This window comes from Aedes aegypti, chromosome 3, assembly GCF_002204515.2.
Source record: "Aedes aegypti strain LVP_AGWG chromosome 3, AaegL5.0 Primary Assembly, whole genome shotgun sequence".
In the NCBI taxonomy this organism is placed as follows: domain Eukaryota; kingdom Metazoa; phylum Arthropoda; class Insecta; order Diptera; family Culicidae; genus Aedes; species Aedes aegypti.
Window position 1 is genome coordinate 125,921,045 of NC_035109.1, and position 21,116 is coordinate 125,942,160.

The 21,116-nt window shown below is 35.9% G+C and overlaps 1 protein-coding gene across 1 annotated transcript in view; it reads right to left on the minus strand.

Annotated features, from left to right (window-relative positions):
• LOC5576269 (fatty acid hydroxylase domain-containing protein 2) overlaps nt 1–19,325 on the minus strand; it is a 58,133-nt gene extending 38,808 nt beyond the window's left edge. Inside the window, exon 1 of the mRNA XM_001662509.2 lies at nt 18,800–19,325. Within this exon, the coding sequence (XP_001662559.2) occupies nt 18,800–18,899 (100 nt within the window). The 5' untranslated portion in view covers nt 18,900–19,325. The remainder of the gene's footprint in view (nt 1–18,799) is intronic.
• Between the last annotated feature and the right edge of the window lie 1,791 nt (nt 19,326–21,116).

Consider the following 21,116-nt stretch of genomic DNA (forward strand, 5'->3'; position numbering starts at 1 on the left):
TTCTCTGCAGAGTTTTCTTCCTGGTATTACAACAGCTAGTCCATATTGGTACAGCATACAACATGGCTGGCCTGAAAATTTGTTTGAATATCAAAAGCTTGTTATGAAGAAGTTTTGATTTTCTATTAATAAGGGGATAGAGACATTTTACATATTTGTTACATTTGGCTTGAATGCCCTCAATGTGATTTTTGAAAGTTAAATTCATATCTAACATGAGCCCTAGATACTTAACTTCGTCTGACCAATTTATTGGAACCCCTCTCATCGTGACAACATGTCTCCTCGAATGTTTCAAATAAAGAGCTTTTGGTTTATGTGGGAATATTATTGGTTGAGTTTTGGAAGAATTAGGAGAAATCTTCCATTTTTACAAGTATGAAGAAAAAATATCCAAACATTTTTGCAATCGACTACAGATGACACGCAGGCTTCGTTTTTTGGCGGAGAGGCCTGTGTCATCCGCAAACAAGGATTGTTGACATCCCTGAGGTAACTCAGGTAAGTCAGATGTGAAAATATTGTATAATATTGGTCCCAAAATGCTGCCTTGAGGAACACCAGCTCTTACAGGAAGTCTTTCAGATCTGGAGTTCTGATAATTAACCTGAAGTGTACGATTTGACAGATAACTTTGAATTATTCTAACAATGTATGTTGGAAAATTATATTTTTATTTTATTTTTACAATCAAACCTTCATGCCAAACACTGTCGAATGCTTTTTCTATGCCTAGAAGAGCAAGACCAGTAGAATAGCCTTCAGATTTTTTGGAACGGATCAAATTTGTTACACGTAAAAGTTGATTAGTCGTCGAATGTCCATGGCGGAATCCGAACTGTTCATTGGCAAAAATTGAATTTTCGTTGATGTGGGCCATCATTCTGTTCAAAATGACCTTTTCAAAAAGTTTACTGATGGAGGAAAGCAAACTGATTGGACGATAGCTAGAAGCTTCTGCAGGATTTTTGTCTGGTTTTAAAATTGGAACAACGTAAGCATTTTTCCATTTGTCCGGAAATATGCTAATTAAAAACATTTGTTAAATATTAAGGTTAAGGAATTCCAATCCATGCCCAAACCTTTTGAAAGCCGTTTAGTTAACAATACTCAGGAGTTTGCAAGCCAACTTCAGGCTTCTGGGTATATTCAAGATGATGAAATTATGGTTTCTTTTGATGTTAAAGCATTATTTCCCAGTGTGCCAGTTAAAGAAGCCATAAACCTTTTGGAAGAATGGCTACTTAACCAACACAATGAGTCAAATTGGAAAAGCAAAGTTCGGTATTACATCAAATTAACCCGACTTTGTATGGAAGAGAACTATTTTAGCTTCCGTGGTAATTTTTATAAACAGACAAAAGGTGCACCTATGGGTAATCCATTGTCTCCGTTTTTGAGCGAGTTGTTTATGGCCAATTTTGAAAGCATTTTGAAAAAGAAAGATTTGTTACCACAGCGGTGGTGGAGATATGTAGATGATGTGTTTAGCATTATCAAAAAGGATTATTTGCCAAAAATTTTAGAAGCAATTAACAGTATCCACAAAGATATAAAAATTACTCATGAAGAGGAAAAGGATAATAAACTACCTTTTTTGGATTTGCTAATTACTAGGGAATCGTCTCACTTTGAATTTGAAATTTACCGGAAACCAACTAATACTATGCGAGTTATTCCGAGTACTTCCAACCACACTTATCAACATAAAATGGCGGCTTTTCATCATATGATACATAGAATGCAAACCCTTCCTTTAAGTGAAACTGGAAAATCAAAAGAACTGGATTATATTTTTGAAACGGCTAGGCTGAACGGATTTAGGAATAGTACAATACAAGCAGTAGTAGATAAGAGGGCAAGGGATAAATATAGGAAAAGTATGACAACACTTACTGCCGAAAAAGAGGATTTAAAAAGAGTAGCGGTGAATTTTGATACCAAGATTACACAGCCTTTGGCTAAGAAGTTTCGAAAATATGGAGTAGATTTGGTTTTCAGCAGTAGGAGTAGTCAGCTTAAATCTAGATTAGGATCAACAAAGGATAAAATTAATAAACTGAATAGAGCAGGAGTATATAAAATTTCATGCCCCCATTGTAATAAAATCTATATAGGACAAACAAAACGAACACTAGAAATAAGATTCAAAGAACATATTGCTGAGGTAAAAAAAGCGGGCAAGGAATTAGAAAAGGGATTAGCGTATGATTTTAAATCAAAAGTGGCTGTTTTCCAGGATGGACATCAAATGACAAGCGATAACATAGACATCTAACGAAGCGTATCTTCATCTTGGAAACTAGACGTCGCTGAAAGTTTAGAAATTTACAAACAAAAGCCTTCACTACTTCTTAATAGGGATCAAGGAAACGGACAGTCAAGGCTGTTTAAGTTTGTACCTAAGAAATATACACGAGCTTGAATACATAGGTAGATAGTTAGGGATTATCCTAAATTAAAATTGTGCACGCTTCCAAAGTACATAGCTAGTTTTTGAGCTTTTTCGCAAATAGTTAGTAATAATTTATTTTCATCTTTCAATGGCGGTATAGGCTTCTGAGGTTTCTTCAAAATTTTAGATAATTTCCAGCCAGGGATCAATTTAGAAATCTTATTTTCATTTTTTTGTTTCTTAATTGTGCAAAACGTTTCTTGAATTCTTTCAGCAAATCCTACCATATAACTTTCATAGAAGGATCGCGAGTGCCTTGAAATTGCCTTCTCCTCACGTTTCCAGGCGGATCAAGAGTTTAAGATCATCGTCTATAATCACGGATTCAAATTTTTACTTCACATTTTTGAATTGCAATGCAACGGAATTTGTTAAAGTTTCAAGAGCATTGCCAATATCAAGTTTAGATTGTTATGATATGTTTACATCAAGATTAAAGTCAATATACGTTTCATATATTATTTTGGTTGTCGGCTATCTCAGTCTTAATCAGCGAACGTTTTTATTTATTTTGCCCGACGTTTCCGCCATTTGTTGTGGCCTTGCTCAAGGGAAAAAAGGCCACAACAAATGGCCAAAACGTGGGGCAAAATAAATTAAATCGTTCGCTGATTAAGACTGAGATAGCCGACAACCAAGAATTTACGTTTTCAACTTCCAGTCGCAACCCCCAGTAAATACGTTTCATATATATTCCAGTCGGCTCGAAAATAATTGAAAGTGGAGCTGATAGGATTGAGAAACGCTTCATGGGATATTTGAAATGTAACAGGGACATGATCAGAATCAAAATCAGCATGAGTAACTAATTGGCTACAAAGATGACTAGAGTCGATTAAGACCAAGTCAATCGTAGATGGATTTCTAGAAAAGGAAAAACATGTAGGGCTATCAGGGTAATGAATTGAGAAATATTCTCAAGAGCACTCATCAAATAAAATTCTGTCGTTGGAATTACTTTGAGAATTATTTCATGACCGACAATCTGTGTTTCAACTGAAACACGTTAAGTTTCAAAAACTTTAGTTTCAAACGACGAAAACAGTTAGTGTTTTATTTGTGATGATTGCAGCTCCCCAACATGCCCCATCAAGTCGATCATTACGATAAACAAAAAGGATAGGATCTTTTTTAAGTTTGGATCCAGGTTTTAAATATGTTTCAGTAATAACTGCTATATGCACCTTTTAAGCTGTAATAAAATTAAACAGCTCGTCCGAGCATTCCAATTTAAAATATTTAAATTATTATTTGGATTCATTAAAACAACGTAATCCAATAACAATTTGATTTGTAAATTTTACACCAACTTGGACTTCTTCAGTTGTAGTGGTTGCTTTGAAAATTGCACAAATAATTAGATTCAATTGTTCAGTTAGAAAATTAAAATCAGAGGCAGACATATCATTTGAAGTGGGTACATTTGATGATTTTCCGTTAGAATTTTTGGTAGACGAAGAGGCGGAGTTGATGTAACCTGTGGCGGCAGCTTTATTTTTATTTGATTGGAAACAAATAGAATGGGTACTCATAGTACGAATAGGGGATGAGTTCAAATTACCTGCTACGATATCGGTAATGGATTTACCGTAGGTAGATACATTCAAAATTAATAGATCCAAACGGCTACCCGCGGATTCAATTAGTTTGTGAATGAGCATGATTATGATCTTCCTGATGGGTATGATTCCTAATCAAGCGATCGTTAACTGAAAAATGAGCTATGTTCGATACTCTACCAGGCAAATTCCGGAAATGACGTTATCGGTATTTTCCTTCACTGGACACACGTCCTTGGCGTGAGAAGAACCTCCGCAAATCATGTCTTTAGCATTCATGCGACAATATTTTGTACCATGACCCCACTTTTGACAGCTACGGCACTGAGTGGGGTTCTGGTAATTTCCTCCAGGTTTCTGGAAATGTTCCCATGTCACACGGACATCGAACAAAAGTTTTGCTTTTTCTAGAGCTTTAATATTATTTAGTTCTTTTTTGTTAAAGTGAACTGAATAATATTCTTGAGAAAGCCCTTTCCGAACAATGCCAGATTGGGTTCTCTTTTTCATAATGATTACTTGGACTGGGGGAAATCCAAGTAAATCATTAATTCCATTTTGATCTCTTCAGGTGACTTATAGTCTTGAGAGACCTTTCAAGACGACTTTGAACAAAAGTTCAGTTTTGTCGCCATAAGTAAAAAAATGTGTTTCTTCTCTTCAAGATGTTTGAGAAGAAGTTCGCGATCTTTAAGAGTTTCCGGCAAAACGCGACAGTCTCCTTTCTTTGCGATTTGGAAGGAAACCTTGATTTCACTAATGGAGTTCAAGATCTCCTGCCTAAATCCCCCAAATTCCGAACAACTGACCACGATAGGCGGCACTCTTTGCTTCCTCAGTTGAATCAAAAAGCCTGGGCTAGAGGCTGCTTCGATTTGGTGATCGGAAAATTTGTCTAGAGCATCGAACTGATTGCTCATTTCGATACAATTATCATTTTTCATTATCACTATTCATTTCACCCTTGGAAGAAAGTTCGCATTCCGGTGAAATGTCCTTTCTTCCATTCTTGCCACGTTTAGTGACAGTTTTAAATCCCACTTTTTTGAAGGAAGTTGTGAATTCAGAGATTCACTCTTCCTTTTGTTTGTAGTTGCAACCATGGTTAGTGAATAAACGAGAGAAGACGTGACCTCCTAAGAAGGTTTTTTCCAAGACGGTGTCCAAGAAGGATTACCGCCGCTAGCTTTCGCTAACGGGTCCAACGAAACATCGAAGGAAAGAGTCCAAACAAGGATCGTAAAGGGATCAATGGTAGAAAAAATAGTACTGAAAAGTACTGTTTTAGTAGCACTGAAAAGTACCGTTTTTAATTTTAGCACTGAAAAGAACTGTTTTTGTAACACTGAAAAGAACTGTTTTATTGCTTTAGGTAGTTTTTAACAAAACTTCCAAGAGCAGAGAGAATTCGTGTACGCACAGCACGAATGTACGATGTGCAGTGCACGCCTTGCTCATTGATTGATGCTAAGACAAGACGTGTCAGGTAAAAATACAAAAAAACGAAACCAATTGCCTGTCACCACTTGGTCACGTCATTGGTCATTTTGGCAAAAGTCTACTTTCACATATTTAAGTTAGATTTCAACAGGCAGGGATGCCAAGTCGATTTCTCAAAAATCTGGGAGATTTTGAAAATTTGTCTGGAAAAGTCTGAATCGCTTATCTCGTATATGGAGAACCTTACAAATTATTTACAAAACAAGATTTTTGTAATATGGGACCTCAAAAATCTGGAATATTCCAGGCAAAGCTGGAAGGTTGGCAACGCTGCCAACAGGGTACTTTGTTGCTAGCCCGACTGTGTTGCTAGATCCTAAATTAGAGTTTTCATCAGAAGTTTGAAATTTTTTCATGAAGTCTTCTTGTTTCCAATCTATTTATATTCGATATTGAGTTTTCCGCATGTGCTCCTATAATGTTAAAATAAAAAAAAAAAATATCTGATAGCAATAATGGAAACTGTGGCAGTTTTCTCCAAAAATACCGCCGGGTTTGAATATAAACCTAATTTTTGAAAAAGCTAGCATCCTTAATTGCACTGAATGAATGAAGCGTGCAAGAAACAACCAATTATGAGCCTTAATACAGTCATCTCTCCCTTACTCGATATTAAAGGGACCATCGACTTAGGGAGGTATCAAGATACAGAACACAAAACCAATGCAACTGCGCTCCAAGGGACCATCGAGTTAGCCATGAAAACCAACTTTCACTATGGTTCTCTAACTCGATATCGAGATACGGAATATCGAGTAAGGGAGAGTGAACTGTATTTGAATTTGTTCACAAGATTTGCCTTAAAAGGATACTGGTAGCACTGGACTTTGTATCGGCAAGGTTATTTATTGAAAAACAATAAGGCAGTTCTTGTTGAGCTGTCACGTCCTGTCCTAGGATTGATGTAAACACATAGTGGACTGACAAAAACTCAGCAATCACAGAAAAAGAATACCGTCTTCGTGAGTCTCGTCTCAGGTGACAACTCTCTACGGAAAGGAATTCCTTAAGTAAAGCCGTTGATCCCAAGATGAACCAAGGATAGGCTTAAACATCTCGTTAATAAAGATAAAAACAAAAACAAACAAAAAATCAGATTTTCCTGTGAACACATACCAATTAACTGCGTAAACCAGTAGAATGCTAATGAACAGCTCGGTGACCGTATTATTTTCACCGTACTTCTCTAAAGCCTTTCGACAGTCACTGTTATTGTTTCAGTTTTTGCAAACCACAAACAAGAAATGATAGCTGGCTGAGTGGTAACAAGTCTGTTTCCTCATCGGTATGTCATGAGATCAAGTCCTGATCGGACCATTTTTGTGTTTTTCTTAATGATTCTTTTCACGGCATACAAAATTAACAAGACTTCACTAATGTAAACATAAAATTTGATTGTAAACATATGACGTCATTCCTATCGTACCATGTACCATCCGGACCACTAGATCATTTGTTTTCACTTATTTGTTCGAGGTGGATAGGAATGACGTCGTCAAGTAGCTGTCAGTTTTCGGAATATATAGCCTTCTTAATATGTACCGTGGTTCTGTTCAACGATTCTCACATTAAATCTGCGAAATAATTAATTCATTATTCTGTTTCAACGATTACAGGGCTTCGAACCGTAAAGGGCACAATCAATAAAGTACACCAACAGAAACAATCAAAACAGAGCACAGAAACTAACACTTAGGCGATATCTGTACGACCTATACGTTCTTCAACATCTAAACACTGTGCTAAAACCCATTTACCGGAACAAGGCCTCGAAGACGGAGCGACGGCACGTGAATAGAAGCAAGTGGACCGATGCATTTCATGCCCATCAGTTTGCTATGTCATTTGAAGAGTATATAACTGTTTCATAAAAAATGGAGGTGAAGTGATAGGCGTCCTTCCTAAACAGTTGGTGGTTTAGATTTGGAAACATTTGCCCTCTAAATTTATGTTTTTGAATTTCGACTGAGCTTGTCGCTGTATTTTAAAATCACCCATATGCCCTAACGAGTACTGGAAATTTGTTGGTCTGAAAACGTAATACCCTTCTCTTCATATTATAAGCGCCAACGTTCGTTTTGGGAAAATGGCATTCCGTTACTCTTCAAAACGTATGGAATAAGGGACTCTTTCATTTTCATTTGCGGAACTTGAGCTTCATGTTAAAAGGAGCTTGAACCATTGCACAAAAAAAGCAACTCGAGTCATGTGTATACTCTGCCCAAAAGTATGAATTTTGAAGAGGAAGCTAGAATTTGTAAAAAAGGGGTTGGACTCATTTAGGTTCCTTTGACTACTCAAACCTATTATCTGAAACGGTTGAAGTTCTAATAATTTTGGTACGTTTGCCTACCTTTATCATATATATTTATATTTATCCTAAAATTGGAGCCATCAAATATCTTAGGCCATCAAAATTTGTTTCTACAATTATTGCAATTGTCTTTTATGACTCTGTTATAAGGCCGCACGAGACGGTGTTTTAATCACCCTCTCCATTTGAAAAGTTAATCTCAAGTACCCCTCAATATATCGATGCGAAAAATGTATCACTAGCATTATATATATGTAATGCACAACCCATTAAATTTTCAGTTTAATCGGTTCACTAAAACTAGAGATTTGCTTCTGCAAAGTTTTGATGATAATTGTTAGAGTGAGACAAAAGATAGGGAAAATAACACGGTCTCCCGTGGCACTTTAACATTTTTATATCTTCTTCATAATCGAAACTCTAAAATTGTAGATAAAGCTCCTTATTTGTGAGGCTGAATCAAACCAGCTTTTGCTGGTTTTACCTACCACATGCAACGGCATGTCATTAGGTATTCAAATACGGGAGGAGTTAGCACCACGTATGATAGATGACTGATAAACTGTAATCAGCGGGATGCAACGATGCAACGAAACGCAGACGGTGATTATTGTGGTGCAGTGTGGTGGGATATTGTATACCGACAATTAGGTGTAATAGGTGATTGCCGGCCTGTTGTGTAATGAAAGTAATTAAAACAAACAGGGATTTACGATTGTCTGCCAGGAGAAATGTTTGATCATGATTCATTTCCAGTTTTGTTACGAGTGTTGTCGTAATAGGTAATAGGCTATTGTTTGAACAAGAAAATGTGATCTTTCACATTTCGATAACTTTTTTACACGTAAAAAGACGTAATAAGGAGCTTTCAAAAGTTGTCTTGAGAGATTCACTGAAAATAAAAAACCGAAATATTTTATGAAAGAAGACACGGAGTAGTTACTAGGAAAATACTGGGGAAGTCCTTGGCAAAGTTTGCGGAAAAATAGAAGAATTCGAGGCGTTTCTAAATTTTGTCTGATATTTAAGGCCACCTTTAAGATTGATCAATTTGATACTGAAATACATCGTTTCATGTCAAAAGCCGTTTTTCAAATTGATTTTTGCACATTACAAGAATGATCGTGGGGCCCAGATTGCAGTAGCGTTAAACTCGCAGCTATTTGGCAAGACCAAGCTGAGAGTTAGAATCTCACCGATCGGGGATCTTTTCGGGTTGGAAATTTTCTCTCCTTCACAGGGAATAGTGTATCTTCGCACCTTCTTCTTCTTCTTCTTCTTCTTCTTCTTCTTCTTCTTCTTCTTCTTCTTCTTCTTCTTGGCATTAACGTCCTCACTGGGACAGAGCCTGCTTCTCAGCTTAGTGTTCTTATGAGCACTTCCACAGTTATTAACTGAGAGCTTTCTTTGCCAAAGTTGCCATTTTGCATTCGTATATCGTGTGGCAGGTACGAAGATACTCTATGCCCATGGAAGTCAAGGAAATTTCCATTACGAAAAAATCAAGGACCGCCCGGGAATCGAACCCATGGCATTGCTTTGTAGTCGCGAACTCTAACCACTCGGCTAAAGAAGGCCCATCCTTGCATTTGCATAGAAAGCTCTCAGTTAAAACTGTGGAACTACTCATGAAACAGTAAGCTGAAAAGAAGGCTCTGTCCTAGCGAGGACGTATGTCCAAGAAGAAGAAGAAGCAGTTTAGAACGTTTAGAACTATAATCATTTTTATAATCGATGCCGGACTGATCTCTGAGATGCTCATCTGAACCTTGATTTCAAGTGACGCCTCAAAATAATTGATCACGTATCCATCGCTCTTCTGCGTTAGTAGTAGAATTTTGCATAATTATATTTGTCTTATCTGCGTACCGAAAATAAACATCAGGTTCATATGGCACATCATCGACGTGTTTTTCCGTTTTCTTAGGTCGGATTGGCAGAAGTGCCCGAGTGTTGCCTATGGGAAGTAAACGTGTTGGGCCGAATTGATGGAGGGGACCGGCTGTCTAGAGGTCGCAGCAAAGTAAATACCTGAGAGTGTGCGCCAAATTTGCTGAATGTCAACTTTGGAAAGTGGCATTGTTGCACGTTTGTGTTGCGAGAACTTGCTTCCACATAGCGTGTTCTTTCTTCGTATGGAAAAACCAGAAGCGCCTCTGCCGCTAGACCTGTGAACCGGCGTTGCCAATTTATTTTACGTTACGCCGACGGCGATAAACGTGACGCCGCCGATTTTGTATTTTCATGCCGATTAATATTTCAACTCAAAAAAACAATGATGATACCGTCGGTGGGTGTGAAAAAAAGGATATATACGAATTATTTATTGAATGACTAACGCAATTTTGCTCCAACAAAGTTCGAATTTGGTGTGTATGTTCTTTTAGATATGTTAACAACTGTCCAAAAACTAATGAAGAATATTTATTCACCACGACATTACAAGTGAATTAAAAATAACCCAATGTCATCCTCTAGATGGGGATATTTCATGCATTATATTTTTCCATTTTAAGCCAATCTCACCCCCTAGACTTATTCCCGACTAGCTGAAACCATCAAAATTATAACTTGGTGTGTTATTTAGTTACGATCATTTTTTGTAACACCGGATGTTATAAACTGCACTACAGCATATCCGAATTTTGCTACAAAAATCGCTTTGAGTAAAAAACAATTAGGGTAAATACCATAAATTTTTTACTCATATTTTTGGGTAAATGTTAAGTGTGTAAGTTTGATTTTAGGAAATGACAAATAAAATAAAAAAGGTGTTTTACTTTTTTATAAAACCATGTCTTTGACGGGAATTGAATCGAGACATGTGCCAAAGCACAGGGAAGGACCTGATGCCCCTATCATTAAGGCTATTGGTGCACTTGAAGGAACTCAACTGATTCTACGTCTTCTCATTCCAAATGAACATGGTCTTGCTTCAGCTAAGATGTATATCATGACATCACAGTTAGTGACGTGATTAGACGACAATCTTACTCGTTATTGGTAAATGTTCTTCATATAATAAAACCCAATTATACCATGTCCTGTCCTGTTCATACAATAATAAACAACTATATGTGTTCTGTGACATCATTTAGTTATAATGATGAATGCAGCCAAAATTCTGTTCGAGTTATAACAAGATTGTAATAAGATTTGTTATGACTTTTTGTAACATATAGTCCTGTAAGGTATAATTAAAAAAAATATTTCGTCATATCTAAATTCTATCAACGGGAGATAATTATACCTCAATATGATATATTTGTATAATTATTTTGATATGATCTTCTAGTCATGTCGTTCCCATACACGGTATTAAAAAAATTCACTATGAATGTAAATTTATTCAAGGAGGATTCCAGGGATTCCAGGTGTCCGTTATTTTCAAAGTTTTATGTCTTAATAGTTTTTTTTCAGTAGTTATTAGTTTATCGTTCAAAGTTAAACTAAATTTGTAAACAGCGAGTTTCGAAGCAGATTGATTTTCGAAACATGGTTAAGTCTCATTGAGTGATGTTTTGTTTATATAAGAATATAATTAGTTTGAATTAGTTTGAAGAATCCTGATTAATTCGAATATCATTTTTTGATGTTGTTGACAATTGTCATATGAAACAGCAACATTTTCCACAGCTTAGCCAAATTGAGCCTGCACTAGGGAAGACTTATTTTAGAGATGAAATATTAAGATTATAAATCTTTGAGATTGTCAGTGGAATATTTATTTGAAAATGAAAACCGAATTTAGTACTTCACCATTTAAACGTTTAAGATTGAAATGTTAAAAAGATCGATATTTCTCAGAAATCATGCTAGGCCGTTTACAAGTTTTTTTTAAATAAATCATATAGAGCTACTTTTACTATTGATACGCAATTTTTTTTTCAATCATATCAAGAAGTATTAGAACAGTTTACGTTTATGACTTGATGAGCCTAACAAAAATATTTTCGTTTAGCTTAGGACAAATTTTACTAACCCAAAATCAAATTTATCGCATTGAAATTTGTAGTGAGTTTTTAAGTCAAACTATCAATAGCAGATATTTTCCAGATATCATTGATTTTTTTCAATGAATGACGTACTGATTTCTCAAGGAGAGCATTATCTTCATCTCTAAAGTTTGTTTTGTTTTTGTTCTTTACTGTCCCGTTTTTATCCGATTAGCTTAGGGTCAGCCTAGGAAGAAATCCCTAACGCTTCTGGGAACCTTCAGTAAATTTCAAAAAGAGTCTTCTAGGGTTTTCTTAACGGATTACAATATTTTTTTTTCAGAGATTCCTCCTACAAATTGTCCAAGAATTCATTCAAAAGGGCTCCTTCTCGATTCAATCCTATATTCGGCCTTTCGAAGGGTTGTTCCAGAACTCTTAAATTTATTTCGCTAGTAATTTATTCGTTAAAAGTCTGAGTCATTCTAGTTTCTTATTCGATTTTTTTTCAAAGAAGCCCTATATCTTTTTGATGCATAATCGAAACATGTGTAAAACTGGACAAAATGAGCACAATGAAAGAAAGATTCCTCTAAGTAATTTCTTAAAAAAGACCTGCCTGTAATTTTGCAAGAGTCATTTCTCGAGTTTCTCCTGTAATTCTCCTATTCATTTTCCTTGATATTTTGAAACATTGCATTCCAAGGATTTCTCTTGAAGTTTCTTCATGAAAGTCTCTAAGTTAATTTCTTTATATATTGCTGCTAGAAGTTTACAAAGCATCCCACAATTGTACTTAAGTCCTTTAATTGTTATTAATAGTAATGCTTTCATAAAAGAAATATAGTTGCAGCAAAACTTCGTGCTAGTTGATTCCTTAGGGGCGATCCATTTATTACGTAAGGCAATTTTCGGGATTTTTCGACCCCCCCTCCCCCCATGATAAGATTTTTTGTATGAAAATTAAAAATAAATTGTATGCCGCGTAAGAAATCTCAACCTTTTCTTTCGAGGTATACTGGTTTCATTACTGTTGAACATAGTTTAGCTTATATTTTAATTGGGAATTTCACCTTCTTTAAATCATCGGCAGTTCTTTGTAGTTGTGCTGATAAAATTATTATATGCATCATACTTGCCAAAATTTTGATAAGAGATTTTTCCTTCTTTTGACCATAGGCTGTTCTTTCAAGAGAGAAGTATTTCTCATAGTTATTGATATTAAAGCTTATAATAAGGGTGACAGGGGTAATATGCACCCAGGAGCAAAACGATTTTCGGGGATTCTATAAATATAAAAATAGACATTTTTCTCGAAGTTGGATTTGTAAAATCGCATGTTGTGGGCCATTCCTATCAGCCCTTGACGAGAAATCTTTTCCAAATTCTTCATAAATACTCTTAACAGGCACCGTGGGTTATTTCGCCTCAAGGGTGCATATTACATATATATGACATATATTACAGTCATCTTTCCCTAACTCGATATTGAAGGGACCATCGAGTCAGGGAGGTATCGAGATACAGAGCACAAATTTTTCAATTTTTGAAATATTGATTATTTCGAAAAAGTACATTGAAAATAGTAAATAAAATGTGAAAAATAGTAAAATTTTAGTACATTAAGCAATGTGACACTTTTTGCATAGTTTTCAAAAATCCAATTTTTTATCACCCTGAAAAAAAACTTGTCAACCTTCAATTTACTATTACTATAATCATAATTATCAAATTTATGGAATTTATTAACATTTGGTCAATATTTGAAAATTTTCATTAAAATATCGAGTTAGAGAGGTAAACTAGCATAGGAAACTGAAACAGATCGCATCGAGTTAGGGAACATCGAGTTAGAGAGGTATCGACTTACAGAGGGATCAAAGTATGCTAGATTGAAGGGACCGCGCATTCCATCGAGTTAGGGGAAATATCGAGATACAGAATATCGAGTAAGGGAGAGTTAACTGTACTTTGTACGATTCGAAGGATCAAAGCAACCCGATCAGCAGAAGGACGAATAAGTCTCAAACCGTTTTAGTTACTGTCAAAAGCTAACGTCAAACGTGATGAAAAAACATCTGCAGGTGGCTATTACCGCTAGCAGAGAAGTGAATAACTGCTTACATTCAGGATGTTCTTCTTTCAGCACGGACAGTTTCTTGAACTACTACTTGAAAGTTAATTATGTGTATATCAATGATGATTTCATCTTCTTGCCTTTATTATACATAAATCCATGCTTACTGTAGTTCACTTTACATCATTGAATTCTGATTCCAAAATGTTTCACCTCAACACTCAAAGGACATAGCTTTTTCAAGACACAAATTTTCAACATGAAAAAAAAAAACGGGGGTGATCCATTTCGCATAAAGATGTTTCGCATTAGGACGTTTCACATACGGACGTATGGCGTAATAAACGTTTCGCATAAAGCAGTTTCATATAAGAACAGGAAGCATTTTAAAGAAAGCATATATGTAATTCTTTTTTTGCCAAACGTCCATTATGTGAAACGTCCACCCATAGAATTAAGCGAAACGTCCTTATGCGATATGTCTTTATGCGAAACGTCTCTCCCCCGAAAAAAAACATAGCTCACATAAATGTCAACCAATCCTGATGAAAATTGCAGACAAGCTCCAGTTTTTATTTATATATTAATGGCATGGATGACAATAGACCATTACCGTGAATTTTTTTTTAATGGCTTAAATGCTTTCTGTCAATTTACTGAACAAACTTTCCCAAGGAACCCATATGTTTTGAAGCTCCTAACTATCGAAAAACAGTAAAAAACTGGCGGCACGACATTACACCCCACGGTCTACTACAATTTATTTATCTCCGATTTTTATCAGATTCCTTATGATGTTTGTCTCCACGTGGTGGTGAATATTTGATCAGCTGATTCGGGCAGCCTTTTGACTCCGCCCATACAACCCCATTGGAAAATAACGAGCAAACATCTCTGGTTCCCACTGACAGCTCAATGTTTGTAAACAAATAACCGTTTGAGAACTAACAATCGATGATGGCGAAATCTTTTTCTCCGAAAAATTTCTTTTCTCGCATAACAATAGTTATTTGAACAAACAAACGGTTGCAAACTATTGGATTGCAGTACAGCAAGTCAATATGGGTTGATGTGATTAGCTAGAAACATATTTTAGTATTGGAGGAAAATTTCCCCAATATGATTAGGCCAATGTACGTTGTTGCTCTTGAATTTGATGCTGACCACGAAAACATGGCTGCCTAGTACCGGGTTGGATTCGGGTCAATCATGACAGATTTTCATCCACCACTTCCACCGTGGCTGGAATCAACAAAACAATCCCGAAAACCATCTTGGTCGTCAATGTTTTTTACTTCGGTTCCACCACCGGTATTTTAAGGTTTACTGTGTGGCAAATAATATTATTTCCCCGTTTTTATTTGTCTATACTCCCCGAGCACATTTCATCGTCATTGTTCTACTAATTTGATGAAGAGATCCAGCACGACGAAGTCTTTCACGACAACGGTGGGTATCCTTTTCATTACTATCGCCTGTGGCTGCTGTGGTGCCCCGCTTGGATATGAAAATGGTCCTGCTCTCTTCCGGTTCCGTGGTTGGCTGAGGGTGACGAAAAGAATTTCGCTGAAATCCGGAAGATCGCCGCTGATCGAGATTGCAAGAGGTCCTTGATTGGCTCATCATTCTGTTTAGATTCCTCCAGCTTCCATTAGAATCGAGTAATCAAAACAGTATGCTGTTGCATGGTGATGGTTTTATCTTCGCCCCCAGTTTTCCACCGGGAGCAGAACCCTTTTTGAGAACTATCGCGGAGCACGGCAGAGTCTTCCGGCGCGAAGATGAAGGGAATATTTGTTGTGGTCGTGAAGGATTTTTCGGGAAGACCTTCTTCTGTTCTTCTTGGCATTACGTCCTCACTGGGACAGGCCCTGCTTCTCAGCTTAGTGTTCTTATGAGCACTTACACTGTTATTAACTGAGAGCTTTCTTTGCCAAACTTGCCATTTTCGCATTCGTATATCGTGTGGCATGTACGATTATACTTTATGCCCAGTTGTGTTGTGGAAGTTGTGGAAAAATCTCCACTTTGTTTACCCACAAGGTTGAAACAAATGTGCCGCACTACTCAAAATATGGTGAATTCTCTAGTTTTCAAAAGTTTATAATAAAATCAGGAGTGCATATAAACTAGCTCTGTTAGCGTCAATAATTATTAAAAACAATCGTCTTTCGAATAAAAATATAAAAATAGGGGGTAAGGTCTGACGGAAATAGTCTATTCTAAATATATTTCCTTATAAAATGCTTTGGAAAAATTATCTTAGAATTCCAACTACGATTACCACTGAAGCGAGGATTTTTCAGCTGTTTTTTTTTGACATATTGGACAGCATTACAGCATATTTATTGATTCTCACAAAATACTTGGCAAGATATTTAAACACTTTCAGGTTTTCTGGGAGATGCTAGTATGTTTATAAAATGTTGAACAACTTTCTAACAGAGTTCAATACAGTATTTTTTTTTAAATCCTGGACTAGTATCTGACATAGTCTCGAGCAGGATTCTCACAGACTCTTATGCAAAATTATCACATAATAGTAGGAGCTACAGACCTCTTCAAGGGATACCGTAATTCTGGGTGTAGTTGATCAGTTGGGAAAAGTTGATCATTCCCGTACCCACATATATAGAGAGTTAGGAGAGCCGAATTTTAATTATCAATACCTCTTTAAGGCTAAGTAGCCGTCATTCGTTTTGGCAACAATAATGACTTTTCAGCTTGCATTTCAAAGTGATAAAACTCAATCTTGATAGTTTATATTGAGTTGAAAATGTATCACTGTACGCGCTAACATGCATAAAGCATGCTGATACTTTTTCAGCAGTGTCAGTGCAAAACCAACTGATTTTCTTTAATTCGAAATCGTGAGATGAATTAGCAACAATCATCAACGACACGTACAAATTTCAATGACGGCCTACTTTGGCTTAATATCGCACTATCTGATGGCAACTCTTGATTTTTCTAATTATGGGTTGACATCCAAATTATAAGACCAGGAAAAAACATATTTTTAGAAAATGTTGGATAAACTGTTTCAAAGTTCTTCTCCAAACAATGCACAATGGTCGAAAAAAAAAACGAAGTTTGACCAAAACTAGTTTTATCGCCTTAACCGATGAAATATGTAATCTGAATATGTTATTTGGCGTTTTTATTGTTTCAGAATTGGTTATTCACACATTACGTAACATTTTTTTTTCATTTTGTTTTATTAGAAATGCAATCAAATTTGGATGAAAACATAAATTTTGCTTGTATTTCAACGAGTTTGATCAAAATATGTATGAAGAGTGGTAAAATATATTTTAAATCAACTTTGTATGAAAAATTTCGTTATAATGTATGAAAATATTGATTTTTTCAAATAGCTCTAACTTGAAAATTATCAAATTTCTGCAAAAAATTTAAACGTTTTTTGTAAGATCTAAGGAAGCTTTTTGATCTACAATATTCAAAATGGCGGTGACATGACGCGTCAAGAGTTGTTTTTCATGTTAAAAATCATTAAAATTACTAAAGTGTAATATTGAATAATATAAAAACTTCAACCAAATATTTTTTCCATCCTCATGCTCAATAAAAGTGCTGAACCATAAGCTTTCAAATAGTGCGGAACTTTGGGAAAATATTGTATACCTTATATATGAAATTTGTACTTATTTTTATTGTTACATTTTTCAATTTTTTGACTTCGGTCAATTTAACGTCATAAAAGTCAAAGAAAATTAAATTCTAGTCCAATTTCAATTTAAAATCTTATTAATATAATACATGAGGTATATTTTAAAATGATAAAAATCATAAAAATCTCAAATTTTTGGTAGATTTGGGCCGCTCCTTTATATAGACTTTTGCTAAAGCCATATAAAGATACCATTAAAACAAACTAACTTTAGGCGTTAAAGGTGGCAGGATCCGTCATTGATTTCGGAATTTTCAAATGCAGATTTTTCCTTCAAAATCATTATTTTATTCTCCAACCGAAACATATTGAAAACATATTCATCGATTAATTTTTAGTTTTGTACAGAAACAGATTTTTGAAGTTTTGATGATGACGATGATTACAATGATGGATTGAACGCAAGTTGAAAGATTTTTGAAACTTGATTCAGCTTCAGTGACTCTAAATTTAGTGTATAGCATATCTATTTTTTTGTAGACCTTTCGCAGGAATTGATAAACTTCACCCCGAAATCAAGAACTTTACTATATGACTTCTGAAAATTATTTTTGTTATAGTAATAATATTTTGTCAAAATTTCTTTTGCACTTCTCGATAAACATCCAACTAGTATAGATTAAAAGAAAAAATAATATAACATCCATCCCAGCAGATCTTATAGAACAGAATTTCTGAAAAGTGATCAACTATGCTTCATTTGACGGTACTAACATAATAATCAGGCATTGTTTTTTAGAAAAACCATCAAAAGAAACGTTTTGTTTGAGACTTGGCGCTTTGTTAAGAAAGGTTGGACAGGCCTGCTACACGGTGTCATCATTTATATTTTACAACATTTTTATGTTTAATTTTTGTCCATGCCGATGCCCAAGAATGCCCTGACGCCGCCGATTTCAAATAATTCGGTGCACATGTCTAACTTTCGCACATAGCCATCTTGTGTCTCATCACCATTCGCACAATGTTTGGAAAGATTTTTTCCTACCTCAGTTGCAGCGAAAAATGCTGTTCTCCCTAGTTAGTCCTGTTTTGTGGGTGTTACCAAGTCCTGTATTCCAAATGATTTTTTTTTCGGAATAGCTTCCATCAAATCTCACCATTAGACACATATCGACTTCCTTAGAAATCCTTTGTACTTGGTAATGCTCCTTCTTCAGGACACTTTTACTCGTTTCATATTCACTCACATGTCACGTCTCACTGTTCAAATCTTTCGTTTAGCACCAGGAAAATTATTTCACTATCGATAGAAAATAAATATTTACCAACGACATCCAGAAAGGCATCCCATTTTCGCTGGAAATATGAACTGGAGTTGATGCCATCGGGCAGCCCGATGGTCACATTGGCCACCGGATCGAACATGTTTCCAATCACCTACAACCTCGATAGATCTCTACAAATGCAGCTACGAACCCCCCAACTTTTACACTTTTGCCCAAAATCACTAGTCCGAAACTGTTAGTTTCGATCACTTCTGTACAGTTGCACTTCTCCTCGCAAAGATAGATGGATAGATTCCAACTTTTTCGGTTACACTGAAGATCAGATCGGAAAAGCGTTGTTAGTCGCCGGTTGACCGAGAGCAACTGAATTTGTGCTGCGATCGATGGCTTGGGTTCTATAGCTCGATCTGCGCGCGCGCCCGATAGATTGACGGATTGAGTAGGATTTTTTTTCTTACTACAGTGATAGAGAAGTAAATTCGCGATCGATGGGTGATGACGACGCTGACGATGATCCGCGTTAAGGTGGTTAAGGAGCGAACTGTTTGATCGTCCAGTCAGCGCAGCATCGCGGTAGTTAATAGCGTACGGCTTTACAAGTGAACTCGAAATCTCTCGACCCAACAACAATAGCTAGATGGGTCCAACTGCTCGACCGTGGATGTGTTGCCGGTAGAAGCTATGGGGTCGGTTTGAAGTTATGAAGGTACATACCTACGCAACGTGCAAAGCTTCGTTTATGCAAACATGAATGTGTGATGTTTTTGGACCGCTTTAGTTTGGCTATGACGAAGGCTGGGGTGACGATCGTTTTTGTTGTGTTTCCGAGCAGTGCGGAAAATGGTGGGAGAAGCGTTGGGTGGAATCATTTCTTGACAACAACCACACTTCAGCGAGTTTCTTGTAGCGAAGAGGAAAAGCTGTTTGAATGTTGCAGATGTTTTCCTATGTTTTGGTTGTGATTTTTGATCAAACTTCCGTAAGCAAAGGGTTTGATTCCGGAAAAAAAAACATTGATAAAAAATAATTTATAACATTTTTATTTAATACAGCGTCATCTAATTAACTCAAAGTTTCGGAATTATTAGGTTTTTGAAATACTGTTCATACAGAAATAATTTTGAAATATTCTTACGAATTATAGTATAGCATTTTGTTAACAGGATGTTCGCAAATTATCCGTATCGTAATCCGGGGGCAAATTGATCACTATTTTACAATTTTTTGTTGTGTTATCCTTCGGAATCAAATATCGCCAAATAAATTCCGACACAACCAGTCCTCCATTGATCTTCATCAGTTTACGAAATCGAATTTTCATGAATTAATATTTAACACCCACTGGGGCGAAATTGATCCCCATATAACAAAGCAGGTGTAAGAATAAAAAGTTTCCCTATCTACTAAATTTGGGTCTCCTGAATCTGAAAATAATGTCCAAATCCTCACAACTCGAGTATTTGATCATTTTATACCAAAAATAAACTTTGAAAATCTGCCTAATACGCACATTGTTTGAGTATAAGCGGTTTTTTGAGCAAAACTCTATACTTGGTATGCTGTATGATATCAAAAATAAGTCCAGTGGTTCATACTTAAACTTAAACAACACTTTAATCACTCAAAGTTGACATTTAGGCATAGCACCAGTGGATTGTTCAGCACCGACATTTTCAACTGTATTGCTTACACCTTCAAAAAGTGTGACAATTTCAATGCAAAACTGGCCCTAATAAAAATGATCATAAGACATCTATGAACTAGAAAACATGGAATGTCTGTGGTGCCAACGAAACCTTCAGCATCATTGGGAGGAAAAGTTTTTTGGCTCCGACCTGATCGAATTCGCCGCAGTGATCAATTTACCCCGGATTACGGTACAAACTTTGAAGGCATGGCTCTATGCGTACAAGCAAAATAAAGTCAATGTTTTAACATGGTTTAGTATTGCACTATTTTATTCTTAGGCATTAAGTTTGACAAATTTTCGATTTCAAATATTTGTGAAACCAAGCAAACCATACAATACGGTCTTGAGAAAGATTTTTTGCGAGCTTTATGAAGGAAGAGAAATGTCCACAGAACACAATGGATTTTAACCATATAATTTTTAGCCTGTTGAAATAATTTGAAGACTTTAAGCCACTTTAAATTGTGATAGGACAATTGGATTGGTTGGTTGTTAACATATAGGGTGTCACAGAAAGTATGAGCACGACTTCGTCTTTCTGCCTTTCCAAGACTTGTGAAGATAAAATCCTGATTTTTACTCATTTGATTACTGTAACCAAAAAGAGTAGATTGCAAATTTTTAATGAATCATTTAATTATTAATGTGTGGGTTACGTAACATATC